Below are 25,365 nucleotides of genomic sequence, written 5' to 3'. Positions count from 1 at the left end.
AGGTATAGGCGTGTTGGGAGAGAATTGAAAATGTTAAATGTCTATGCAGGAAAAACCACCCAGGAACAACGAATATGAAAAGGCACCTAGGCAACGCAGCAGACTACACCGAAAGACGTCAATTAGCCCCGAATTCATCATTTCAGGGATCAGTCTGGGTCCATGCGGTACCTGCGGATCTTCTCCATAGAAAAGCGCCTTTCAGAAGCCGATCTGGACTATGGTGGAGTCGTCAATCCCATCTCGTGATTTTCTCCTCCGACGATTTCTCCGCGAACAACTCCTAAACAAGCCAGAACCCGGATTGGAGAAATGGCACGTCTCCTCAAGACCCTGCGGAATTTCCTGGGGTCGAATTCGTCGTCAATATCGACACCGTCGCCGTCGACGCCGTCCTCATCGCCATCAATTGCAAGTGCTCGCTCCCGCTCAATCGATACAGATTTTTCCGTCTTTCGAGGTACCTACCATGTCCCCAGGCCCCGCGACGAGCCCAGACTGACGTATCCGTATCCGAATATTCGCAGAGGGCGATCGGGTTGTGATCAACAATGTGAAAAAACGACAACCGATGTTGACGGCTCCCCTACGCAGGGGGCATAAAATCGACACACCTAGAGGGATCCTGGACCCTGACCGGATTATTGGTCGGGGACCTCGCGAAATTATCCCAACGCATAAAGGTAGAATCTTGGATTCTTTCTTATTTGTGTCCTGTTGGATAGATGCTGATGCTATACCCAGGGACGCGCTTCCTAGTCACACTTCCTACCCTCGAACAATATATCTCTATGACCCCCCGCCACGTAACGCCGGTATTTGAATATCTATCTTCTATGTTGTCGCGAGCCGTTGGTTAACTGGTGGTTCATAGATATACGCAAAAGACGCAAACGTTATTGTCTCATTACTCGATTTGCACGTCGCGCAACCCGGCAAAGGCGACCTCACCAATGGCCCTGCGCCGCTACAGATTCTCGAGTCCGGAACAGGTCACGGCGCCCTGACATTACATCTATCGCGCGCGATTCAAGCCGCTAATACCCTCCCTCCTCCGCTGCCGACAGCATCCCAGGTGAAATACCTCGAACAACCCCCCGAAGAACACAAGGATGCAGAGGAAGATTTAGAACAAGAAGACAAAGAACAACAACAGCAACAAGAACAAGAACAAGAACAATGGGACACATGGCGCGCCACCCGCAGAGGTATAATCCACACTGTCGAAGTCTCGCCCATCTTCTCCCGTCACGCTGAAAAACTCGTCCGCGGCTTCCGCCGTGGTATCTACGCCGGCAACATCGACTTCTACGTCGGCCGGGTCGAAAACTGGGTCTCGGACCAAATCAAGAGGAACTCCTCACAATCCTTCCAGCCTTTCCTCACCCACGCCATCCTCGACATGCCCTCTGCCCACTTGCGCATCCCGCATGTCGCATCCGTCCTCAAGCCAAACGGCATCCTTGCAGTGTTCATGCCCAGCGTCACCCAGATCACGGAGTGCGCAATGTATATCCGCAAACATGGGATTCCGCTCGAGCTGGATAAGGTAGTGGAGCTGGGGACGGGGATTAGTGGCGGACGCACTTGGGATGTAAGGTTTGCGGTGAAAAAATCCAAGGCAGACCCAGGATGGGATAGTGCAAATGACCCTTCGGGAGCTGAGGTTATGGCTGAGGAAAGCGGCTCGGAGTCAGTTGTTGGTGAAGGTGGAGAACCAGCGCAGGCTGGGCCTGTTGCTAACCCTAAGGAAGAGCCCGTCCTTGTTTGCCGGCCGCTGGCTGGGCAGTTAATTGGGGCTGGAGGTTTTGTGGGGATTTGGAGGAAGTTGCATATTCCCTCATCGTCAGGTGTTTAGGCTACCTCTCCTTGCGCCCTTGTATTATAGATTTTGTATACTACGAGCTTATAGATAATGCATGAAGCAGATGTATAACGAGAGAGCACCTTGATTGTACTCAACAATCTACAAGTTAACAATACCGGAAGCAGAGCAATCACAGTAGTGACCGTGTCTCAAGATCGTCAAGTTATAAGCAAATCCTAATACATACCTAGAGTACCAAGAGCAAAAAGAAAGCGAAAGATAGACTGACACCACGCCGTTGACTATTCACTTTCCAAGAAGATGATTGAACACGCAGGTGTGAACTGGCTAAGATCCCCTCCAGCCAGATACAGTACCAGCTCTGACAGCACGAACGAGACATAAATCACATACAAGAAAGAGATGAGACAGACAGGATAAACTGAGTTAACACCGCAGACAACCAGGCAGACACACGCAAAAGCCCCCCAAAGCGTACGGAAACGTAGAAGTAGAAGAAAGAATTCCGAGATAACAAGACAAGAACAGGAATAACCGGGCTACACAAACACCAGTCTTCGTAAGATCCGACATGACATGCTCCGCTCCCATGGTCTGAGAGTAAAGTAACTTTGCTGAGCCATCGCTCAGTTTCGTTGCGGTCCAAAATCCGCTTCCACAACCTTGCCCTTTTTACCTTTAACTGAAAACTCCGCTAACAATGCGATATGATCACTTGGGAAATGATAGTTGGGGAATCCAGGCACCCTCTGTAGATAGTCCTTGTCCACCTCGCCTAGTAATCCCGATACGTGCACCGTATTCGATGAGTACCAGATGTAGTCGAGTATATCCTTGAAGTCGGGGGTGTAATTCGTAAAGCTCAATTCGCCTATGGCACCGTATGCCGACTTGAGCTTGAAGGGATGTGTCATGCCGACTTTGCTCAAATTTCCATACATACGTTTCTCCAGGTCCGGATGCTCTTCGATCAACCCTCCGTTGGCGATGAGGTTGTACGCTGCGGATCCAGGTGACGAGTTGAAATCTCCACACATGAATAGCGGTATTTGATCACCACTGGCGTACTCCGCGGATGGGGCGGGCTCGGGCATCGTCTGCTCGCCTTGTGCTTCTCGGAAGCGGAAGGCAGCCTTGTCCGTGCACGGAGGCCACTTTGCATACTTCTCCGAGTGTTTTGTAATCTCCTCCATAAGGATAGCTGTCTGAATCAACTTCACATCCTTGAAAGCAGGATCCCAATAGAGATGAGCGTTGACAATGATGAACCGGGATCCAGTTTGCCGGTTTTCCAAAAACACGATGACGGCGATGTGGTCCTTCTGCCATAGCCGATTATAGATATCGTCTTGACCTTTAGCATCCGGTCTCCGTACCGCCGTCTGGCCGAAGTTGATCACTTGCTTGTCAAGAAGAATGAATTTGCTTCCCTTGAAGAAGGTAGCACATCCATCCACACCCTTGGCGTCCTCCTCCTGCATGCCCATAGCCCTTCCTCGGGGCCAATACACACCCTTATAATCACTGTAGGCCAATTGCTCCCTGAAAAACTCATTGTAGCTTCCTTGGTCAATCTCCTGCAGACAGATAATATCCGGGTCATGGGCTCTGAGCTCATTAAGGATGGTCTCTCGTCTGAATTCCCAAGACAGGACGCGGGACGGAGCATAGCCGTAGTGTGATTGGGTCGCAGAGGAATCGCAAAGTGTGTTGTAGGAGAGTACGGAAATCTTGTCTGGAGAAGTAGCTGCGGTCTCGTCGAGAACGAGCCAGTCTCGTGCGGGAGGAGGAACATGCACTTCTTATACAGATTAGCGCATTTTGATGTGACTCAAAGTGATGATACTGACCTGGCATCTCTTCTTTAAGATATTTAATCAGGGCTTTGGTGCCCTCTTTCATGATCAGAGACTTCAGAACGTCCTCCAATGGGTTACCCTCAATTCCCAGAATCTCCAGTCGGTAGAGATATCCCATCTCATAAGGAAGGGTGCGAATATTGTTATCGAAGAGAAGAAGGTGCCTCAAGTTAGTGAGCATGCCGATTTCTTCTGGAAGCTCGGTAAGATCGTTGGCAGATAAATCCAAGTGGGTGAGCTTCCGTAGTTGCCCAATCTGCGGAGGCAGCACTTTCAATTTGTTGTGACTGAGATAAAGCTTTTCCAAAAAGGCGTACTTGAACAGTGACGGTGCCAGGGCACGCAGTCCTTGGCCGCCGAAATCCAGCGCATGCCAGCCCTGCCGGGAGGGGGGCTTTGTCTTCGTGACCCCATTCTTCTGATTGACACCATTCTCTTGAGTCTCCAGCTGGCTGGGTGCGATTTGGATGCCCTTGGTCTGCTGAGCTACGGCACGAGCATAGTAGTGGGGTGAGCTGGCCTGTCGGGACTCCGCAGCGAGCTGAAGCTGCTGTTGCCAATGTTCGTTCATAGACTCGTCAAGTTCTTCGTCAATATTGGTGTGTGTTCCGTTCTGAATGTGGCTGGGGGTGAAGTGTGGGGTAGCGGACGCCAAAGCCCCGCTGGAGAAGTTGTGTTGGTGGCCAACGTGTTGGGGAGGCTGATTGTGGTGGGCGTGGTGATGTGATTGCTGTGCGGGGTGTGGGTGGTGGTTCTGCGTCTGAAACTTCATCTGCATACCAAACCGCTGGTGAGCCTGGCCGCCATTCATGATGACATGCTGCTGTTGGTGTGTCTGGCTATACATTGTGAAGGGATTGAGGGCAGCTGCCGATCCGAGCGGGGGCGATCGCGAGGGCGAAGGGGTTTCGTGGTTGAATTTCAGACGTGGAGTCGGGGAGCCTGTGCCGTTGCGGATAAGGTGACGTTGGTGAGGTTGTTGCGTTTGAAAGAAGTATTGCCCGGCCCCAGGCTGCTGGAACCTGTAGGTACCATCTGCCATTTAACGTGGCAGATGAAACCCTGTGTTATTTGCGGGAAAGGAGGTTTCGGAGCGGAACCGAATTCGCAGCACCGGGGAGACGGCCGTAGCAGGGGAGTGAGGAGGAGTCGGGGGTCGGATACGGTCTCTCCTTCTCTTCAACATGGGGTCCTGGAATGGAACCACCCCAGAGAAAGCGACTGCGAGACGGGACGAGTAGAGCGATGTCCCACAAGCAACCTTCCGCCGCACTAGTTTCAGCACCTGGCTAGGGATCAGGAGAAAAAAGGCCTAAGGATCGGACGTAGAGTCGCGGTGTCGGGCGAACGAGTCACGGCAGAGAAACGGCGGGAACACAGAGGCCTAGGAGATCGGACGTTAGACGAACTCCCCAGATAATTGGCCAATAGCAGATACGGCTGGGCGCATACAATACGCAGTCAGATGATATAGCAATGACAGTGGACACCAGTCGAGATGAGGTTCTTTCACGCTCGCCTAGGATCGAAGGCGGGAGGACGTTGTTGAGTCATCACGTGACTATCGTGGGAGGAGGCTGTGATTCGCCACTCTAGCAACCCTTGGGATCTTTGAAGACCATCGCGAAGCTTGGTAAGGCCAGATTTCTACCCAAAGATCCTTTTATTGCTATTATCAGTTGCTAGTCTCTCCCTTGATCTTTCAATCACTCGACCGTGTCCTCCTCAGCTACATAGAATCTTTTCTAGACAGTGAACGCAGTATGCTCTAGAACCATCCATAGCACTCCTTAGTCAATCAGCGCATAGCTGACGACCGAATTAACTGCATAATCACTCTTCGTTCCTATGAATTCGCTCTTTGAAAAGAGAAACAGCTACGAGCACATACACGAACATAAGTCGAAACCACACATTCAGAACTTCAGTTGTTCAGTCTCGTCGGCTATCTATTCAATATGAGGACTTCGAGCAAATTACATACTGGGGTTCTGCTATTAGAGCATGACTCTTCATAACTTCATAACATCACATCTCTAAAAGTCTTTGTTAACTTATAAGCAACAGACCTCAAGTTCAAGATATCTTCTATACGACATGACCCGCGGGCGTAGTCTAGGTGGGAAGGGTACAAATATACCAAGTATTCTTCTCTCCACTAAACCACAAGACAAGTATAGTAGCACAAGGGCCCTTATTTAAGCTGGAATTGCCAAACTGAAGCTGTTCTGCTAATCTCATGATTATAGGATGGGAAGAGAGGACGCCAAGCCAAAGGAAACTGCATGCCCTCAGCACTTGCTGAAGTATTCTATGCGCGAGGAGTATTGTACTCCGCATGCATATGCCCAGGAATGCGCATAGTTTCTAGTTCTCCTGCTGGGGCTCAAGCCATATGGCATGGGTATAGCAACATCATACAGTATCTTGGTGGGAAAGCTCCAAGCGTTCGCTAACATCAATAATATATAATTACCAGAAAAAGAAAACCAATAGCAACCCTCGGATCAGTCAACCAAGTCCCAGAATTAGATTCATAGTGGTAGCACTCCGAGTGCGTTATCACAACAAGTTCATTTCTAAATAGCTGGTACTTTCCGCTTATAGGCCAGTCCCGAACACTACCTAGCTAACCGCCGATGCTTACCTATCAGAACCCTGGCGGTCGTATTATCCAACAAGCGTTGAATAGCTCTCGGTCCCCGTAACCCGAGAGCTGAATTCTCCGAACTGCTTGCTGCCGTGTAACACCATGGTCGCGACATGGAGTCGGTCTAATCAAGTCATTCCGAACATTTAAAGCCACTCAGCCACGGTCAGGTCAGGGTGTGGTACCAAGCGCGCCGGCAAGACCCAGAGTACGCTTTGCTTCGGCCCCTGAAACTCGAAAAGCTCTCAATTTCAAGGTATTGATTAACAGAAACATGGCATTATTGAAGATCGATACGCACCAGCATGTCATGCCCCCGGCCGTTAAGAAGGGTACATATTCACACCGAGGCGAGGCAGAGATCGACCATGCTAACCATGTATGAAACAAGCCATCGAGAAAAACCCTGGCCTCGCGCAGGGCATGAAAGCTCCGGACTGGGTCCTAGAAAAGACGCTGGAATTCATGGCCAGCAACAATATCGGGACATCCATTCTTTCCTGCCCGTTCCCTCTCACCGTCGTTTGCCAGGACGCCGCGGAAACCGCAGCGCTCGCCAGAGAAGCCAACGAGTATCTCGCTTCTATCCGTGACCGACACCCCACGCAGTTTGGGTTCTTCGCTACCTTACCTTCAGCCGAGGATACGGCTCGGTGCATCGACGAGATCAGATATGCGCTGGACATGCTAAAGGCGGACGGCGTTGTGCTGTTCACCAGCTATAACGACAAGTATCTAGGCCATCCGAATTTCGAACCGGTTTGGCGAGAGCTGGATAGTCGCGCGGCCGTCGTGTTCACGCATCCCACAATGGAGGATATCAAAAAGTCTATCGACGAGCCGTTCACGATCCCGCGAGTGCTGATGGACTGGTCACACGAGACCACGCGGACAGCGGTGCATTTGATCCTGACCAATACCATACGTCGTTGTGCGGGGAATTGTCGAATTATTCTCTCCCATGGGGGGGGAACGTTGCCTTTCGTCGCCGGCCGGATCGCCGACATGGGGCTCCAAACTCACCTATCTGGAAAGTCAGCCGATGAGTTCCTCGCCGATGCTAGGCTGTTTTATTTCGATCTGGCCCTGGTCGGACATGCGATGCCGCTTCAGCTTGTGATGGATTTCGCTTCTGATGGGCATGTTTTGTACGGCACTGACTACCCGGCTGTTAAAGGTGAAGACGTCGCTGAACAGTGGATGGCCGTAGGTGATAAGCCGCTGATTGCTGCAACGCGCATGGCTGCACAGACCCTGTTTCCGCGCTTGGCAGACTAGAGAGCCCAAGACTGGCATGAGCAGTAGACGGTCAAATCACGCTCTTCCGTTCTAATAGTTGCCACCAAGAGTGTAGAGGGAAATATCAAGTAGGAAATATCAAGTACGAAATATCAAGTACGAAATGTTCAGTACGAGATCAATCAATCGAAATCCATTTAGATCCATAGCAAAACCCACCAGCGGACAAGAAGAACAGGCTAATCGAGGCTTATGCGATATTGAGCCTCAATTCTCGATCGGTCACGTCCGTTTCTGTGAGGCTCTTCGATATCGCATTCTGAGGTCAATGCTTGGACTTCAATAATCATCCAATAATCATCACCATTCATCAAACTGAGCTCGAGGACCCTTGACTGAATGGAGATATTTGTGAGATATTTGTGTATCACGTACGCCACCAGAGACTGATCATTGATAATCTTCGGCCTGACGGTGAAGGATCTGGCAGCGAGGCGGGTTCATAGCTCCATCGAGTTCCAACCACACTGCACATTCTACTGCACAGCAGAGTCCAGGCGCGGCAGGAATCTGGTTCGGGTCGGGACAGCCGGCTGAGGTTCCATCGACTGGAGAATCTCATCATATCGTGATGTCAACCATTCAGAGCTATTGGTCTTACTACCTGGATTGCGGCCGTCAATTTTCAAGGTCAGCGAATGCCATACCACAAGACTTGTGTGCGTGTGCGATTGCCCGTTCCTCACGCCCGTTTCTGGACCCCCTGCTGCTCGACGGCAAATCCGCCACTAGCTCGGTGTACCTACGTTAGGTTAGCACAGCGCGGCAGGGAAGACAGGCTGAGAGGGGCGGACAATTCAGGCCGAGTTCCACAAGGACAAAAAGTCTACTAGCCATGCAGTCCATGCATGGGGTGAAGAAAAAGAAAAATACAAGGTCCCGTATCTTGCTGGGACTTTTCATTTCTTTTCTTGGTTTTCTTTCTTTCTTTCTTCTTTCTCTTTTTTTTTTTTTTTTTTTTTTTTTTTTTTTTTTTTTTTTTTTTTTTTTTTTTTTTTTTGTTTTCTTTTTTGTTTCAGTTCTGAAGAGCGCTAAAGTAGGTAAAGTAGGTACCAGAATCCGCGATTTGTGTCTTTGTCAAGCTACAGAAGTCTCGGAGAGTATGTGAGCCCGTGACTTGTGTGGTAAAAGTGTAAAATGAAAAACTGGATTCTGACAGTCTGATGCAGCCGAGACTGTATGGGACGGCTTGCAGGGGCGCAAGGTTTACTCCGAGGGTGAAGATGTGGAGTCTTGTCAGTTGCGGTTAATAGACCGACCACGACCAGTGAATAGCCGGGGGATTCTGCTGCAGTAGTCGTCGTCGTCAATCATCCAGGATCCTGAGTCCTGGATGAAGAGTTCCAGCCGTTGAGCGGTCTAGTAAGAGCTGGAGTAAGAGAGCTGGGACAGCGAATTGCTTGAGTGACATGTATTACATTTCGAACCACAGCCCCTTTCTTTGGAGACCCATGGTTTGTGGAAGAAAAGGGAGCCATACTTAGCCGGAAGTCCGAAATTTCGCATAGCGTGTCTGAAGTGTTGTGTTTTGCCCCCTCCGAGAGAGGCGTCTCCATCTTGATCAACTCCTTTTCCATGGGTTTGCCGGATTTGTCTGGTCTGGCCTCGATCTCTGTGCACTGACTTACCACTCACCCCGCCGCTATCTCTAGCCTGCGCCGGGTCCATTTTCTTTTTTCTTCAGTGTATCGGTATCAGTCTCAGTATCATCATCATTCTTCTTTCTCTTCTTTGTCTTCCCTGAGCGATAGATGCTTTCATTGTGCTCGCGTGGTGGGTCTACAGGACAATGAATATCCCTGCCAACGGTTCAGACGATTCTGTGAATTGAGAGCTTGACGATTAAACCGTACCCCTTGCCATGCGCACAGGTTCTCGGTGACCTACCTACTTTTTCTATTCGATGAGAACGCTGAATATTGTTTTCATATGGACATGATGTCGGTAGCTCTTGGGGCCGGCACCGGTCCGTTCAACACGAACTTGTCTTCAACAGCCTCCGGCTCAGACCTGCATTCCACGCATTCTGCGACCAGCTCAGGTCCCTGGGCTGCAACATCCACCTCCTCCCTCGCCTCCCTGAACGACTACACCAACTACCCTTTGATCCGTCAAGGCGACCGTACCTATCTCCGCGACCCCGAAAACAACTACCCCCTACCATGCGACCTTCCCGAGATCCAGCGTCAGATCCTGCGCTCCCTCATGCTGATGCGCGTCTTCGGCGGCCCCTTTTGCAACCCATACCTGGCCGACAAACCGCCCAAGCGAGTTCTAGAGCTGGCCTGCGGCTCCGGTCTTTGGTCGAGCATGTGTCATGATTATTTCGCTCGCCGCGGGCATCGCGATGTGGCTTTCCATGGTATTGACATAGTGAACGTCGCACCGGACCTTCGCAAGAATGGCGTCAACTGGCACTTCAAGCGACACGACCTTCGCAAGCCCCGCTTACCCTTCCCCGACGACTATTTCGATTTCGTATTCATAAAGGACGCCGCCATGTGTCCCCTGAGCCCGGCGCAGCAAGCACAAGGTCTGGCCGAACCGCTCAGAGTGCTGAAGTCCGGCGGAATTCTGGAACTCTGGGATTCCGATTCGGTTTTTCGCTCGCTGCTTCCCAATCCTGCACCAGCTCGCAAGTTAGCTTCAAGGGAACAAGATACAGCAGAGGCGACAGCGACGTACACATTTTCATCGGCGACTCCTTTCACAAATGCTCAAAACAAGTTTCTGCAAGACTACAACTCCTGGATAGGGAAGGCGTTTGATCGCCGCAAACTCACTACCCTGCCGTGTGCCACAATCGGTCTCGCTTTCAACTCGGAAGTTGATGTATTAGGCAAGGTCGAGAGTCGTCGAATCGCCATTCCTCTGGGCGAACCACGATGGGAGCGCGAAGGCGGAAAAGATGGCAGTGGGTCTCGCAAACAGCTGACCCCGGATCAGCTGTCCATTCGACGGACGGCCCTCCTAACCGTCATTCAGATGATAGAAGGCATGGAGCCCATGCTCATGGAAGCTAGCGGCAAGAGCCGGGACGAATGGGACCGGTGGTGGACTGCCATGATAAGTGACTTGTTCCAGAAAGGAGGCCTCGCCAATGGAGAGTGCTTGGAAGTAAGCGCATGGTGGGGTCAGAAGAAATAAGCCCTTGAAAAAAAAACGACAAGATGTTTGGACTCTATGGGAGTATTTGGTGTTCTGGTAAGGATGACAAGAAGAAACGACAAAAGCGCAGCGCAGCAACCATTGCTCATGTCATATTGGTGATACCCCGACTCGGTTTGGTTGATATTATTGTTCATTCGGATGTACATTTCCACGGTCTTGCTTCGTTACCACCTGCGAATCGACATTATTTGTTTTCATAGCGCTGTTTTAACGCTCGATATCGTTTTAGATAGTACCTGTGTACTTGTTAGCTTATACACATCCTAGACTTGGATGGTGATACGATATAAACGACAAGATTGTTCCATCAGAGTCTCGTGACATGTAACAGGAGACGGACAGGCCAGACGACCACTCGAACAAACTTACAAAGTCTCGATCTCTGTGTAATCAAGTTAGCAACGAGTGTAGCAGTGCTGCCGAGAAGCGAACCTTTCTTCACAAACTCCGCCCTAGCTATTCCCTTTCGAATATCCTCTTCATCCTTGAGATGGACTTGGCTTGCAAATGCGCGATGCAGTCTGGTTCGAAAGTAGTCATAACCTAGAGGATACTCGCGGCCGATATTGAGAAGCTCTACAATTCAAGAATCAGCGAGAAGCCCATAAACCGGCCGACAGAATAAGACCTTTGTATATATTGATCACTTGTCGGCGAAGCTCTGGATTCGTCATTGTCATCGATGTAGGAGATATAGAATGAGATGTATGAGCTGAAATTCTTCTAAGAGGGATTGAAGTCAGTGCGGGCTCGCAAGATGTTTGCTTCGTGAAGCGGAGGTGACGTCGTAATAGGACAAACAAATCTGTTACTCTGGCCTCGCTAGTTCCGTATCAACAAATACAGCAATAGTCTTTCTATTGGCTAGCCGAGTCGTTTCATGAATCTCGTCTTTTATGAGGGCAGTCTCATCACCTTACGAGTAAATAAGAGTTGGTTTCTCGAATCTTGGAGTATGTCGAAGCTCGAGGCTCGAGCACCTAACTGAGTGGGGTACCGCAAGCCGTCCGAACCCCGTCGCGATCGTGCACCCCAGGCTCCGGCTGGAGCTGAAGCTCAATGAGTATCGAGCTATTCAACCGCCTATACTCACATACAACCCGTCAATAATGACACGCAGTACAGTTTCCCGAAGTCAGCTACTGGCTTCTGCTTTCGCGACGCGACGATCCACAGCAATTCGCCAATTCTCAGGCTCCCCTCAAACGAACAATGCCCAGCCTGAAGCCCCGAGCTCCAAGCCGAAACCTCACGACATTGACCCCCGATGGCTTACAATGACCAAACGGCGCGTTGGGAGATGCATGATGTTTGGATTGAAGCCACATCAGGTGCAGGAGGCTGGGGATATTGTGCGGCAAATCGCCAGGGACTGGCGCGAGCTGATTGCGGGTAGTGAGGGATACTTGACTGATGCTACAAGGAGGGGATTGTTCAGGCAGAGGGTTGCGTGGGGCGAGATGGTAAGCTCATGCGATTAAACTGGCATATCATGAGCCTTATTAGGCACATACATGCTAATATAGGGTTGATTGTTTGTCTGATAATAGGATAGCATGGTAAGGCTGCTGCAACTCCGTCCTGGCGAGATGTCTTGACTGATTCGTGAAAGGGTATATCTGCTTTCTCTCTCTTTTGGGTTTTTGAGAGTGTTGCCCTAACAAATTGCATAGGACATGTCAACAACGTCACATACGTCCGCTACGCCGAGACCGCACGCGTATACTTCACCCACAACTTCGCCCTACATATTGACCCAGCACATAAGACCGAATGGATGAACCTCGTCAGCAACAAAGGACTAGGCATTATTCTCCGTAGTATCAAGATTGACTACAAATTCGTACGTACCATGCATACTTTGGCATCCACATCAACATCACCTCCCCTTGCTGACGGCTTGTGTACAGCCCATGCAATACCCCGACAAGGTGACTGTCTACCATAAACTCGTACACGACCCCTCAGCCTCGCACTCCTCCCAGTTTGCGTTCCATCTTCAAGCTATGATCCTTTCTGAAGCGCGCCAGCGCCCTGCCGCCCGCGTCCATGAGGACCTCGTCACGTACGATTACAAAATAGGTAAGAAGGCAGCTATCCCGCCGTGGCTTATGAAGCAGCTCAAGGACACTTGGGAGCTTCAGGAACAGGCGAAGAGGCAGTGGCAGCAGCGGATCTTGGATATCGAGGCGAGAGTGAGGAAGTTGGAGGTTGAGAGCTGGGATCGGGAGGATGCTGTTGAGGATATAGGGTCTGCGAAGAACTAGAACGCTTTGTCTCAGTGGAAGGACTCGATAAAGATATAATAGAGAAATTCAGGGTGTGTGTACGTCTAATCAATTGCGAGGAGAACTTATTTTCAGGCTAAGGTGCAACTGTACTACCAACACGCTTTTAAACTGCCTTGTGCCACCAACAAAAACAGTACCTGATATTACTGAGACTTTGCAAAACATACCTACCCCTAAGCGAGACATACCCGCCAGGCATAAACCTTCAGTACCAGCACTCCCAGAGCACTCTCTCAAAACCCCCTTATCGGAGTCTCAGATGGAGCTTCTGATTGGTTTCTAAAAGTCACGTGCAATATAATTACCCCTCCCCCACAATAGCTAGCTTTTACAAAGAACCCCTCCAGCTCTTCTTTCTCCAGCCATTCCATCTCTCCTTCCAGAATTACTTCTATCAATACATCATCATGGGTGTCGAAATTCAGCGCATTTCTCCAGGTGACGGCAAGACTTTCCCCAAGCCCGGGGACACTGTCAGCATCCACTACACCGGAACCCTGGCCGACGGTAGCAAATTTGACAGCTCCCGCGATCGCCCCGGCACCTTTGTCACCCAGATCGGTGTTGGCCGTGTCATCAAGGGCTGGGACGAGGGTGTTCCCCAGCTGAGTGTCGGCGAAAAGGCCAAGTTGATCTGTACTCCGTAAGTGCTTGATTATTTGTTTGCGCTTTGATGGCAACTGTTGATAAGGATTCTTTTGATACGCAGGGATTACGCCTACGGCCCTCGGTGAGATATACTTACCCTGTTTACCCTATCTCGGTGAAGCCCAATCGGAGGGTTCCTCGATATCCGGGCATTATTTCTTTTCCCCTTTCATTTCCTCTCGCTGATTCGTGCTATCTTTAGGGGTTTCCCTCCCGTTATTCCTCCCAACGCTACCCTGACCTTGTAAGTCTCCTCCAATGTACCATCTAAACACTTAGTTAACAGCCAGAATAGCGAGGTCGAGCTTCTCGAGATCAAATAAATACTGGATTTGGCAAAGCCTTGTTGCTGGGCAAAGAACAACATCGGCATGTCTGGCATAGGCGGCTTGTCTGTGTGGTATCTGAACTTGGCGGTTCACACGAGAACATGTCGTGACTGCGTTCTTTAGCTCCTTTTGATAAGCGAATTAACCCGGTCACGAATGCAGTTTTTAGCCTGTAGGCACGTAGTTCTTCCCAAATAAGCTTTGCAATATGCCTTCCCAGACATCCAGTCCTGAAGACGACCATTTGTCTGGTCAGGTGAAGACGGACGCTGGCGAATTCGCTTGGACTTCTGTGTCAGTGGAGTAGATGTAAATGAAGAGCCTGCCATGAAGTCCACAAAACCGTCAATGGATTTCACTGCATCGCGACGGCTTGATAGATGTGAAAACCTGGGAGACTCTATAAAACGGCGTATAGGTTCGTTAGAAGCCTGGGTGAGTGTTTACTAAGCAAATGTGTAAGCGCTCACACTCGTCCTCTGCCTATACCTCTATACATTACAGTAAAGGAAAAAAATTGTAAACTTTCCCTCTGTAGCTTTCACCAGCAGTTGCGGAGCGCGCCCGGCGCTTGTCGCCTTCCTTTCCAAGCATATCAGTATATTTCACAACCGCCAGTTCTCAGGATCAAAAATACGTGGCATCTGCTGCTGAGCTCTGACAAGCCCCAGCCGATTCCAGTATACACTGGCACGGACCCGAACACGAGCTCACGACTTCACGGCCGAGGTCGATAGAGCAGCCGAAAGACCGGTGGCTGGCCGGCTTTCTTTGCTTCTGCGGAAAGTTGGGTCGACTAGCGCCGTACTAAGCCTTAAAGCAGTAAAAGGCCCTGGCCAAGGTCAGAGAAGTCCAGAACTATGTGGATATCGCAGCGAGTCATCAGCCTGGTGACCATATTGGATAGGGAGAATATTATTGTCCATTGTAACTTCCCAGTGTAACAGACCAACTTTTCGCCATTGTAAAGGTCTTGACTTTTGAGGACGCGACCCCTCAAACGTGACCCGCAAGTCGAAACCAGGGTCAGGGTCTTTTTAACTGCCAAGCAAGTGGACGGAACGATCGACCGTTTAGCCTGGTTTAGTGCCAAAAGCCCGAACCCGCATGAGGGAACTTTTCCAATTTTTGAGTCACCCTAGTTCTGGATCCTCCATACTTCAACACCAGCCACCGACACGTTTTCAGCCCTTTTTTTTTCTGTCCGAGGGCCGAAAAGGTTACCGATAACTCAAAATCGCGAGCTGTGCTTAACCCTTTCAAGAATCCTGTCCTATCTTGCAATGGTTTTCTTCGTGGGCTGTGTTGATAGCTCCAGCAGCAGCTTACTACCTATACCTGAGTCTCGAACAAAGGCGGGTGGGCAGGATAAGTGGACGACAAATGAGCATGAACGAATCTGCATCATCTGACAAGCTTGCGGGCAGATATGCCAACGCAAAATGCCCCGGTTGGACCGTACTGGTCGATCATCCATTTTGGTGCTGGCCAAGTCCAGCTTGTCCAGCAAAGAGACGTATTAGGACAAGGATACAGCCTGACAAACTGCAGGTGACTCGAACGGGCCATATCCGAGAAACTGCACTCTTTATTCAAAGAGAGGTGTTATCGATAATTGTTAGTTGTCACCGGCAAACGTTCCCTTGAAGCGTGATACATAGGCGCTTGATACCTGATAACCCCACACTGTCATTCCTCTCTGGTCGAACTCACAGTAGATCTCCCTAATTGCAGCACGCGATCTCCCTGGAATGGATCTCAAACGACAAGCTGGCGGCCCCGTCCGGTGTCTTGCATGCGAAGTTGATTTGAGCTTATCCCGTCAAAAACGGCACTGGACTGTGGCTGCTGCGTAAAGATGGTGCTGTGATTTCGACCATGTATCCACGCGATTTGGCACTAACCGGGGATATGCACATGTACAGTCTTCAGGGAGTATTCCCATCCAGCTTGGCCTCTTTGAGCCCTTTTAGAATGACATTCCATATCTTGACCCCGCCCCTCCAAGCCAGCCGGCTAGAGACAAGATCGGCGGACCTTCCTCTCGTAGCCCTACAATCTGAACAATATTGGGGTAAGCGGGGAGAAAAATGCTGCATGATGAACCGCCAATTGTGCGCCGCAGACGGTAAAAGTTCACAGTGGTAAGGTTACCGGAACCGCAGGTCGTCGGTTGATCAGCCTATAACAGGCAGGCTTCAGAGCAACACCCTTCATATTTAGCTTACGAGTCTTGCAGGACTGGATGGGCATGATTGGGGCTTTTGCCTCTCAGCCACGAATATCTGTTGCGGTAAACGATTTGATGCTGGTGTATGGTAGATAGTCTCTGCAAGAGGTTAACTCCTATACTCCAGACGGATACCGGACTTGAGCATGGGAAGTACGCGTCCAGTTGTTTGGGAAATGTTGCTGAAGAGGCATTCGAGATGAAGTGCGTACACAGAATATACTCCGTAGGGTTTCGCCTTCTTAAGCCAAGTGGGACAAGCGGCCGGAGCCGATATGGCATGATCTTAGCTTGTCGGCCTTCGATTAACTAGCTCGGGTATGAGCTGCATTGCTTTACACGCGTATCGTCGTTGAGAGTTTTCCTGAAATGACGGTTAGCATTAAGCCAAGGACGCCATCGGCGGGAAAACCGAATGATTGACCGTCGCAGGAGCCAAGTGTTAGCCTCTATATCGACTACGCCTAGTGGTCATAGCCAAATACCCTGACGCACTTCCGCAGAAAAGCTGGTCTCGATATCAGAAGGAAGTGATGATATATGAATGGAGTCAGACATATCTGTTCCTAGGATCTAAAAATAAACTGTAGTGGGAGCTACCGGAACCAGGCTCTGCGCGTTCACGAGTGCTTGACAATAGCTGCCTGCACTTTCAGGCCATAAAAATTTGCCTTAGGCAATTCTGAGGATGTTTCAATCTTTAGGTCGTTTCGTCTTTTTCGAACCAGGTCGTCTCTTCCTCTCCTTCTTCCCGCCTCTACACTCCCCCACGCCACGTCTTATCCCCTTCACTCTCCCCCTCTATCTTATTATTCGAATTCTTCCCCTCTTTGCTCTGTGTATTCTCATATCTACTTGTTTCTTACGTTTCTCCCTTTTTGTCATTCATTCATTTTAACTGCAGAGACCCTGGCCTCGAATTCAGTCTTTTCCAAACTCACTTCCGCCCTTTCCCGTGAACTTTTTTTTGGAACTGCCATCGACTTCATTTCCACCTGGTCCAAGTCCTTGGCTGCTATCCGCCAAGCCGACTCGGACCTGGGTGTTGGGTTCCCTCGTCCATGCCACGTTCATCGGCTACGGCTAGGAAGAGTCATAGCAATCGACAAGACCATGGCGGCGGCGGTGCTGGGAAGAAGCCAAACAAACAAAAGTCAAGTGGGCATTTAAACGCGGCATACAACGGTACTGCTGGATCTGAAACTGGACCGTCTTCGCAGGTCGACTGGCCATCGCATCGTTCTGGAGACCAATCGATCGCAGCAGCCGCAGTCAAATCTAACGGACCAGTCGATAGCTCGAAAGCGGACAGCAACGGACGTGGTTATCCGGGCGGATATGCGAAAGGAAATGCGGACATGTCTTACGGGCAGACGAATGGTGGCGTGTCGCCGAATGGTGGACTCGCCGGGCAGGCTTCACGTCGTACGGATAAGTCGGTCACTGGGACCAAGAGGACAACTTCGAATGCGTCGGTGAATCCGTTCCAGCTGGCATCCACTATTCTCCGATCGTGTCCAATGTACGACACTATTGCCATCTTAATCTTTCTGCTTCAGCTTCCGCCTATGGTTCTCACTTTGGTTCAATTCTTGTTTGCGTCCTTGACATTTATGCCTCCCAGCGGTACCGCTTCTGGATCCTTCACCTCCAACTTCGATATTTTCCAGGGACCCGCCGGAACCCCCTCACTCGGTACGATGATTGCAATGGATGGGTTCTGCCTGCTTGTATGGGGCCTCTTTATGTGGACGTGGGCCCAGAATTTTGCTCTCGATTTAGCCCATGTCCAGGTTGCCATCACTCTGGGCGGTGGAGGTGCAGGGAAAAACGGTGGTGTCAATGCACTCTGCGTCGGTATTGTTTTGATTCTGCATCTCATACGCAGCAAAGGAATACAGGATTTTGTCGTCGGCCATCTTGTTTCAGCAAAAATCATTAGCCCCGATTTACTGTCGCATTATTCTTACCTCATGCCTGCCGAATTCAAGCGCACCGAATCGCAATCATCCCCGAGTTGGATCCGGAGCCTGCTTGCTGTACATATTCTGGCCCAAGCAGGTACTGCGATGGCGAGGCGATCGATGACTAAAAATAGGACCCCGGCCCCATCACGATCAGGCAAACGCGTGGATACAGAAGCGTCTGCCGGCTCACAAACCCAGATCGACTCGGCGTTCGAATCCGCGGCCAGTGTTTCTTCCTATCTTGGCCCCGACGGGCAGATTATCACTGCCGCGCATAAGGACGGTAGGGATCGTTTGATTTCGGCAAAAAAACGACGAAGGCAGGCAAATCAAGTCCGGAGCCGGCAACCTTTTTGGGCTGCACTCGCAAGCACAAAAGTGACGGTCATGAGGGAGTATGAACATTCTAGGGCCCTGTCGAAAACTGCTAGAGGACTTGCTACGACGGAGGACGATCTTCAAGGCGTTTCTTTGGACGATGGACTTGTTTGGATCACGTATGTGGATAGCTCGACGATTAAGTTTGCAGCTGGGGATTTTGCGTCTTCGGACGACCATTCCGCGTCAGGTGTCTGCGAAGCAGGCCGTGTGAGCAGCGAGGATGCGGAGCCGTTTTACGTCTGCGTCAATGGTGCGCCATGGGCAACGGTGGTCATCACTAAAGAGCATGATCCTTCGAAAGCGTCTAATACAATCTATTGGCGAGGCGAGATATCAGGTCTTGCACCCAATTGCGCCTATACTTGCTCTTTCGTTAAAAGCGATACGGATGAGGAAATCTGCGCCATGAGTGTTAAGACCCCTGCGGCCAATGACGCAGAACAAGGTAAGATATTCGTTCTATGGTTTCCGATACGTCTGGATATGGTCTAATTTGTGCCCTCCATAGCCAATTCGGTGCCGGCCCCTCCGCAACCCTCATATCGACCATCCTCTCCAACAACCACGCTGAAGAACTCAATCATCAATGCTGAGGCGAAACTGAACGAAAAGCGTGCTCGACTCCGAAAGGCCAAAAATGACCACAAGCTTGCTATTTCTAAGATCAAGAAGGAGCTGGACAATTACACCAATCGTCTTCAGAGCGGCACGGATGAAAACAGGCAGAAGCAACGCTCTCTTCAATTAGAAAGGAACATTCGGCAAACGGAAGAGGCTACCGCCGCTCTGGACAACCAGATTGATAACTTGGGTAATGTTCCTGACGATGAGTATCAGGAGTGGGTTGAACAGAAGGCAAAGTACGAACGTGAATTGGAGCTCCTCAAATCAGCCAAAGCAGAGATTGCTGCCACGCGTACCGCCAATGCTCGCGAGTTATCATCATTGGAATCCGAGTTGAACTCTACCACGCAAAGGCGCGAACGTCTCCAGGGTCGCCGAACCAGAGTGAATGAGCAGTACGAACGGATCATCTCGGCCAACGCACAGGGTCTTAATGAGCGAGAGCGCCGCGCTGCAGAGCAGTTTGCCCGGGAACAAGATCAGTCGAAGTTGGAGCAAAGTTTCAACGAACAATTCGCGAGCATCAGCCAATCAGTGCAGGATTATCAACTGCGCACCAGTCAATTGTGGCAACAGTGTACCGCCATCGAACAAGCCCTCCAGCAGCAGTTGCTCATGGAGCCTGCTCCGCTTACACCCGAAGGCGAGCTGCCTGGTACTAGTACGTTTGCCGACGCGCCCAGTGTGCCCTTGGGCACATTGGCGTCAAATATGCCAAGCCACCGCTCGCTACTAGGACAGAGCTTTCCGCCGCTCAAGTCTAGTCCTCTGCAGCACTATGCATCGCCAATCGGAACTGCTCCGTCTCATCCGACTAGTCCAATCGCCGCTCCATCCTACCAGCCCTTCTCCAGCTCGCCATTCGGTAACGCGGCATCCTTCCTTGACCCGGACTTTGTCTACCGCGACCGTTCGTTCTCCAACCGCTCCGCACGCAGCAGCCTCTATGGCTCTGAGTTCCCGGACGCGATAACGACCCGCCGTGTCCCCTTCGGCGTTGATCCTTTCGAGCTCGGTAACGAGAAACGACGCGGTTCCGGATCTGACAGCACCCCGCTCAACGGTTCATCCGGTCTGCGTCCTATCTCCAGTCCTTTCCAGCGAGCCGCCAGCCGCGCAAGTGGAACCGGCAGTGGCGGAAGCGGAGGAAGTGGTAGCGGTAGTGGCAGTCCTAGCTCTGCCCGTGGAAAAGGAAACTAAGCGGAACTGCTTGCCAGCCAGCCAATTCAGCCGTCTGCAGAGAAGACAAAAGCATTGGAAATTGATCCTTACTCGCGTGCCCATATGTCCATATTTGGTCCTCGGACATGGTCCGGAATGTCCGTGTAGTGACTGGTTATATAGTTTGCCGTCGCCAACGGTCTATAGATCTTGTGCTCGTCGTGTAGAGTCACATTATATTTTGCCGAAAGAAAAAAGATTTTGGTTCTGGCGTCGCTATATACACATTCTTCTTATTTATCTGTCTATCCTAGTAGTTAAGAGTAACTCTGTTCATCATGTAGTCCCAAAGAACCTCTATTTATAGTGCATTGTAATCATGGCCTCGACCGACATTCAGGTGTTCTAGACCCAAAAACATATTGTTACATTTATACCACCTCCTTCCCCATCTCCCAAAACTTCGTGTTCGCATACGTCAGACATAAATCCTCCGATGGAATCTCAGCAGAGTCGGAGGTCGTTTTCAGGCTAGTGATTGCCCGAACAATCTTCCCAACAACAATAGTATGATCGTATACTTCGACCACGCTTTCCGGGAGAAGTCGACACTCGAATATGAATGGGAAGAAGGTAGATTCCAGTCTGGAGGATCCGGTTTCGGGCGCATATGTAGATAGAGTGGCCTCTCTGCCCTTCCTCCGAAGCATCGGTAAAGGCGGTATTGTAGGACTTTCCTTAGTACCAAGAGCCTCTGTACCGGTCTCACTATCAGAAACTGACGAAGGCGCAACACCTACGAATTCGAACATGCCCTCTTCCAGAGCGAGATTCTGGTTCCCCCGCGCAAAGTCCCGCGCCAGACTCGCAGTCGCTAGGTCCGTTGCGAGCAAATGTACGAGAAATCGGCCGGATGATATAAGCGCATGCAGTGTTTCAGAGGGTCGGCGCACGTTAAACGAAATCACAGGGTGCGGCGTTAGGGTTACAGTGTTGAAAGAGGAGACTGTCATGCCTCGGAAGCGAGAGGCGAACTGGGAGGTTTGGTCTGTGGGTGATGGATGTGTTGGTGGTGGAAATGGATTGGGGTCGGTGGAGGTGATTATGGCAACCGGGTACGGAATTCGGCGCATGAGGAGGCGTATTTGCGTTGATAGGGAGGATTGGACATCTTGCTGGTTGGTGGTAGTAGTGGTTGTCGGTGATGGGGTTGCGGTGGTCGGATTTAAAGGCGGCTTGGTGGTAAGGCTTCGGTGGGGTAACTGCTGTAGTGGATGTCGAGGCAGTAATGATGCATATGAGTGAGCATCAATATAACGGCTCCCTATTTGTTCGCTTAGTTGATCTCATTCTCAAGTACAGGCGTGGACAAACCTTTACCTGATCCCAAGTTCCGAGAGACAGCTAGCAGAGCTCGGGAGTGAAGGAGCTTCATCCCGACAATATAAACAAGAGTGTGATCACAACGTTATAGATTAACCAGTTCAAATGGCCAACAGACATCATGAGAAAGCAATGAAACTAGATCACATTACCATCCTGCCTGCGTCATATCTAGGTAGTGCTATCTCGGAGGTAGTATGCGCTCCGAAGAAGTTGTTAGGGACGATGCTTATATAAGCTGAAATTCCAACCAAATTTGTCTACAGATTCCCCATCCAAGCATTCAACTGCAAAGCAGACTCAGTCCAATCGCATCGGGACAGTCTCGAGCTTAGGCACTCCAATTCCACGCACACTCGAGCCAGTTCCAATCGTGACGAATTCCTTCCTAAATTGAACGTGGTCGACCGAATACTACAACTTCAATGTCTCTCCACACTACCCTCCGCCGCACCGCGGCCTCACCTCTCATCTCACAAGGAACAACAACTTTCATCTGCACACAATGCCGGCATGCAACCCTCCTCCGTCGTCCGAAGCGCCCCTACACATTCACACAGCTCATCACTCTTTCCGATGGGAGCACATTCACTCATCGCACAACCTCCCCTTTGCCCGTGTACAGATCAACTAGGGATACTCGCAACTCGATCATGTGGAATCCGAGCAGCAGTAAGCTGAAGAGCGTGGAAGACGACGAGGCAGGGCGCTTAGCGGCTTTCCGAGCGAAGTTTGGACGGAACTGGGATGCTACTGCGTCGCCTGAAGACGGTGCGGCTGCGGGAGGGGATAAGGATAAGGAGGAAGCGAGAAAAGCTGCGCAGAAGGAGGCGGAGGAGGAGGACGATAATTTGTTGGATTTGATTAGTTCGTTTGGGCAGGAGGAGGTTGAGAGTGGGAAGAAGAAATAGATTTGTGAATGGGGTGTCTGGGTAATACCCAGAGGAGATTTCTTTGCTTTCTCTGCGGCTGGATTGTATTCTAGACTTTTGTACAGTATTATAGCATTCTCAGAACTTATATCAGATTCGACGTCTTGCTGCCATTGGGTGTGATGTACTTTGCATTGAGCAATTTGAACTTAAGGAGGATCACGACTATGGAGCCGAAGGTTGATTGTCCGCCCAGAATTTGCCATAACATAAAGTTTATTATAGCTTACACACAATAAACAAGGAATAAACAATAAGGGATATCTGCTGCTCGCCTTTTTTACAGAACATGGAAGAAAACGACTTACGCCGCTTCAGCTCTTGACACAGTGTTCTCAGAAGGAGCTCCTGGTGCCGATTCTGCAGAGGCGTTATGCTCACCCGCAGGCAGATAGAACGGATTGCCGTCCTCGCCCGCGTCCAACTGCAGCAGGAATGTTTCCCATAACTCGATCAACTGCGCAAATTAGCCAAATCTGCATTGTTTCTTTAGAGTTTGGGGTTCACTAACCTCCTTCTGAGCTTCTACGGCACTCTCCAAGAAAGTTTCCACGCCAGACTTGAAGTCTTCCACCTTCTCCTTCTCAAATCTCTGCAGCTCGTTTCGCATCAATCTGCCCATGTCATCAAACAGCAGCCTAGCCTGGTGAACTCTTCTTTCCGCGTCGGCCACGTCTGCATTGGCTTGGTTGAGACGATCTTGTTGCGATTTGCCTTGTCGGAGGAGCTTCTCCTGACTGTGCTTGCGTTTCTGTAGTTCTGATTCAGCCGCGTGCCAGCTGTGGTAGGCTTTTTGCCGTTGAGAGAATGCTGTTTTGACGCTACCAATCAGGCGAAGATATTCATCGATTGTGATCCCTAGGGTCAACACATCCTGCTGCGCTTGACGGTCGTACAATTCTTTGATGCGTAGTTGAAGGTCCGATAGCCCGTACAATGGCCCTGAGAGAAGAGGAGACAACTCAACGGCAGCTAGGGATTGTATTGAGGTCGAGAACTCGCCAGCAGCCTCTGACAGTCCTTTTCGCTGAGCTACAACTGTGTCGATGGCCTTCATCAATGACTTCAGTTGATTCTCAAGCGCATCCAGGTAGATCTTTCGGTCGTGAAACCACTTTGACAGCGTTAGCATAATCACATAAATACGGGTTCTGGAATGCTCACGTCGTCATGCTCTATGAATTTTCCGCCTCCACCCACGCTGATTCCAAACGAGCTAAACATACCCTTGCTTTGACCCAGATCTGGCTCCCTGTTCTCCTTGTTCTTGATGTCCACGTTGAAAGCCTCACTCTCAAGGAAGATTTTGAGGTCGCCATCATGTTGGAGTATAGGATGAGCGGCAATCTTATTGAGCATGCGCTCCAGGGCAGCTCTTCGCGACTCCACGAAGTTGGTATCAAATCGGCCCACCGCCTGCTTCTCGGGCGGAGGAGGCACAACCACGCCGGGGTTATTACTGTGCAAAGAGTTATAGAGCCACAGAAAATCGCGGTATCGCCGGCTAACGGTAAATTCAGGCTGCCGATAAGCTTTCGAAGTTGTCTGCGATAAAGTCAACGCCGCGTCTCCTAGATCCCTGACTGGAGACGACAGCCTACCTTGGTCCTAACTTGGTACACGATGTGACTACTGGTCAAATCGCCAACCTTGTGCGGATCACCGACGGAGATATCAAAAGTCGGGTGGGCAGCTTTCTCCACGCTGACACTGGGCTGCTGTTGTCTCTTCGAGGCTTCTACATCACTTGGCGGCTGCACTGGTGGAGGGTTCCTAAATCCCGTACCATCCTCTTCCAGATTCACTGAATCCATAATTCCAGCCCCGCTGGATGTTTGGGATGTGGTGGATGCCGGGCGCACATTGCGGCTTGCAAAAGCCTCCTTCTGGGGTGGTACGGGGGCTTGTTCACGGCCTGTCGGGCTGTTTTCAGTAGGCTTATCACCGAGAGGACCTAGCGGATCAATCGTGTCGTCAACTGCTTCAAGCTTTGTTACTTGTGCCGCGATTTTGCCCCTGCCTCGGGGCCCTCGTCGTACGGTCGAACGGGGTGTCTCTTGCTGTGCTGATTGGTCTTGGGCTGCGCAGCGTGGGAGTTAGCATGAGCCCGCACATTAAGATTAGACTTGGTGAGAATGTACCTGGTCCCTCAGTTTCCGACCGGGACGCAGCGAGGTTGTTGGTCGATTGCGAGGGCACATCTGCATGCCATGTCCGGTTAGCTATGATGCGACTGCACGGTGACTGCTTCGTACTAACCGCCCCATGGAGAGTCACCGCCGTCCAAGTCCATGACTGACTGGAACTGGAAATTCGAATGGTATATAATACAAATCTAATTAATCAAGAACTCGAACAACTGTATGATCGGAATAGGAAGCGATTGGAAGCTGTGCGGGATGTAAGTTGGAGAGTCGGAGATCCCAAGCAGGCCAGATTGGTTCAACACCGCCCGCACTGAAGCTAGCAGGTTTCCCCGCTTAGTATTAAGGCATCATCATTTCTACATTCTACACGGCAGAAACGCAATACTAAATCAATTTAGGTTCCTGTATATACTTGTAAATGTTATCTTTCAAAAACGGCGAAACTTATATTAAGGTATGGGATCC

The 25,365-nt window shown here is 50.5% G+C and overlaps 12 protein-coding genes across 12 annotated transcripts; 7 read left to right on the top strand and 5 right to left on the bottom strand.

Annotated features, from left to right (window-relative positions):
• The first annotated feature begins 213 nt into the window (after positions 1–213).
• On the top strand, positions 214–1,884 carry BDW70DRAFT_169672 (tRNA (adenine-N(1)-)-methyltransferase). Its single transcript, XM_073742746.1, has 4 exons — positions 214–460; positions 528–683; positions 745–815; positions 875–1,884. The coding sequence occupies exons 1-4, from the start codon at positions 313–315 to the stop codon at positions 1,856–1,858; spliced, it is 1,359 nt and encodes a 452-aa protein (XP_073593979.1). The 5' UTR covers positions 214–312; the 3' UTR covers positions 1,859–1,884.
• A 111-nt stretch (positions 1,885–1,995) lies between these two features.
• BDW70DRAFT_140387 (CCR4-Not complex 3'-5'-exoribonuclease subunit Ccr4) lies at positions 1,996–5,169 on the bottom strand. Its single transcript, XM_073737601.1, has 3 exons — positions 5,140–5,169; positions 3,679–5,071; positions 1,996–3,629 (listed from the first exon to the last, which is right to left on the bottom strand). Exons 2-3 carry the CDS (start codon positions 4,727–4,729, stop codon positions 2,455–2,457), a joined length of 2,226 nt encoding a protein of 741 aa, XP_073593978.1. The 5' UTR covers positions 4,730–5,071; positions 5,140–5,169; the 3' UTR covers positions 1,996–2,454.
• A 1,157-nt stretch (positions 5,170–6,326) lies between these two features.
• On the top strand, positions 6,327–7,615 carry BDW70DRAFT_151894 (amidohydrolase family protein; the record flags this gene model as incomplete). The annotated part of the gene is made up of 4 exons (XM_073739358.1): positions 6,327–6,391; positions 6,471–6,545; positions 6,608–6,669; positions 6,729–7,615. 4 exons carry the CDS (start codon positions 6,327–6,329, stop codon positions 7,613–7,615), a joined length of 1,089 nt encoding a protein of 362 aa, XP_073593977.1.
• A 1,089-nt stretch (positions 7,616–8,704) lies between these two features.
• BDW70DRAFT_140383 (uncharacterized protein) lies at positions 8,705–9,261 on the bottom strand. Its single transcript, XM_073737600.1, has 2 exons — positions 8,806–9,261; positions 8,705–8,736 (listed from the first exon to the last, which is right to left on the bottom strand). Exon 1 carries the CDS (start codon positions 9,211–9,213, stop codon positions 8,947–8,949), a length of 267 nt encoding a protein of 88 aa, XP_073593976.1. The 5' UTR covers positions 9,214–9,261; the 3' UTR covers positions 8,705–8,736; positions 8,806–8,946.
• A 21-nt stretch (positions 9,262–9,282) lies between these two features.
• BDW70DRAFT_140382 (class I SAM-dependent methyltransferase) lies at positions 9,283–11,102 on the top strand. The gene has a single exon (XM_073737599.1). It carries the CDS (start codon positions 9,566–9,568, stop codon positions 10,781–10,783), a length of 1,218 nt encoding a protein of 405 aa, XP_073593975.1. The 5' UTR covers positions 9,283–9,565; the 3' UTR covers positions 10,784–11,102.
• BDW70DRAFT_86802 (electron transfer flavoprotein regulatory factor 1) lies at positions 10,888–11,678 on the bottom strand. The gene is made up of 5 exons (XM_073745061.1): positions 11,592–11,678; positions 11,436–11,530; positions 11,240–11,383; positions 11,177–11,189; positions 10,888–11,043 (listed from the first exon to the last, which is right to left on the bottom strand). The coding sequence occupies exons 2-5, from the start codon at positions 11,485–11,487 to the stop codon at positions 10,992–10,994; spliced, it is 261 nt and encodes an 86-aa protein (XP_073593974.1). The 5' UTR covers positions 11,488–11,530; positions 11,592–11,678; the 3' UTR covers positions 10,888–10,991.
• Positions 11,679–11,876: 198 nt separating this feature from the next.
• On the top strand, positions 11,877–13,136 carry BDW70DRAFT_140378 (thioesterase family protein). Its single transcript, XM_073737598.1, has 4 exons — positions 11,877–12,270; positions 12,294–12,303; positions 12,481–12,650; positions 12,718–13,136. Exons 1-4 carry the CDS (start codon positions 11,917–11,919, stop codon positions 13,072–13,074), a joined length of 891 nt encoding a protein of 296 aa, XP_073593973.1. The 5' UTR covers positions 11,877–11,916; the 3' UTR covers positions 13,075–13,136.
• A 216-nt stretch (positions 13,137–13,352) lies between these two features.
• BDW70DRAFT_86749 (FKBP-type peptidyl-prolyl cis-trans isomerase) lies at positions 13,353–14,132 on the top strand. The gene is made up of 4 exons (XM_073745060.1): positions 13,353–13,741; positions 13,808–13,828; positions 13,949–13,990; positions 14,042–14,132. The coding sequence occupies exons 1-4, from the start codon at positions 13,506–13,508 to the stop codon at positions 14,067–14,069; spliced, it is 327 nt and encodes a 108-aa protein (XP_073593972.1). The 5' UTR covers positions 13,353–13,505; the 3' UTR covers positions 14,070–14,132.
• Positions 14,133–17,062: 2,930 nt separating this feature from the next.
• BDW70DRAFT_86740 (putative ubiquitination network signaling protein) lies at positions 17,063–20,709 on the top strand. The gene is made up of 2 exons (XM_073745059.1): positions 17,063–19,098; positions 19,162–20,709. Exons 1-2 carry the CDS (start codon positions 17,367–17,369, stop codon positions 20,475–20,477), a joined length of 3,048 nt encoding a protein of 1,015 aa, XP_073593971.1. The 5' UTR covers positions 17,063–17,366; the 3' UTR covers positions 20,478–20,709.
• A 79-nt stretch (positions 20,710–20,788) lies between these two features.
• BDW70DRAFT_140371 (flavin reductase family protein) lies at positions 20,789–21,974 on the bottom strand. The gene is made up of 2 exons (XM_073737597.1): positions 21,813–21,974; positions 20,789–21,762 (listed from the first exon to the last, which is right to left on the bottom strand). The coding sequence occupies exons 1-2, from the start codon at positions 21,871–21,873 to the stop codon at positions 20,870–20,872; spliced, it is 954 nt and encodes a 317-aa protein (XP_073593970.1). The 5' UTR covers positions 21,874–21,974; the 3' UTR covers positions 20,789–20,869.
• Positions 21,975–22,114: 140 nt separating this feature from the next.
• Positions 22,115–22,894, top strand: BDW70DRAFT_86734 (mitochondrial 54S ribosomal protein bL31m). Its single transcript, XM_073745058.1, has one exon. It carries the CDS (start codon positions 22,247–22,249, stop codon positions 22,730–22,732), a length of 486 nt encoding a protein of 161 aa, XP_073593969.1. The 5' UTR covers positions 22,115–22,246; the 3' UTR covers positions 22,733–22,894.
• Positions 22,895–23,057: 163 nt separating this feature from the next.
• Positions 23,058–25,046, bottom strand: BDW70DRAFT_151888 (sorting nexin 1; the record flags this gene model as incomplete). The annotated part of the gene is made up of 6 exons (XM_073739357.1): positions 23,058–23,210; positions 23,265–23,867; positions 23,918–24,298; positions 24,355–24,833; positions 24,880–24,954; positions 25,013–25,046. The coding sequence occupies 6 exons, from the start codon at positions 25,044–25,046 to the stop codon at positions 23,058–23,060; spliced, it is 1,725 nt and encodes a 574-aa protein (XP_073593968.1).
• Between the last annotated feature and the right edge of the window lie 319 nt (positions 25,047–25,365).

This window comes from Aspergillus foveolatus (assembly GCF_047715535.1).
Source record: "Aspergillus foveolatus strain CBS 279.81 unplaced genomic scaffold BDW70scaffold_42, whole genome shotgun sequence".
In the NCBI taxonomy this organism is placed as follows: domain Eukaryota; kingdom Fungi; phylum Ascomycota; class Eurotiomycetes; order Eurotiales; family Aspergillaceae; genus Aspergillus; species Aspergillus foveolatus.
This window is presented reverse-complemented; position numbering and strand designations above follow the sequence as displayed.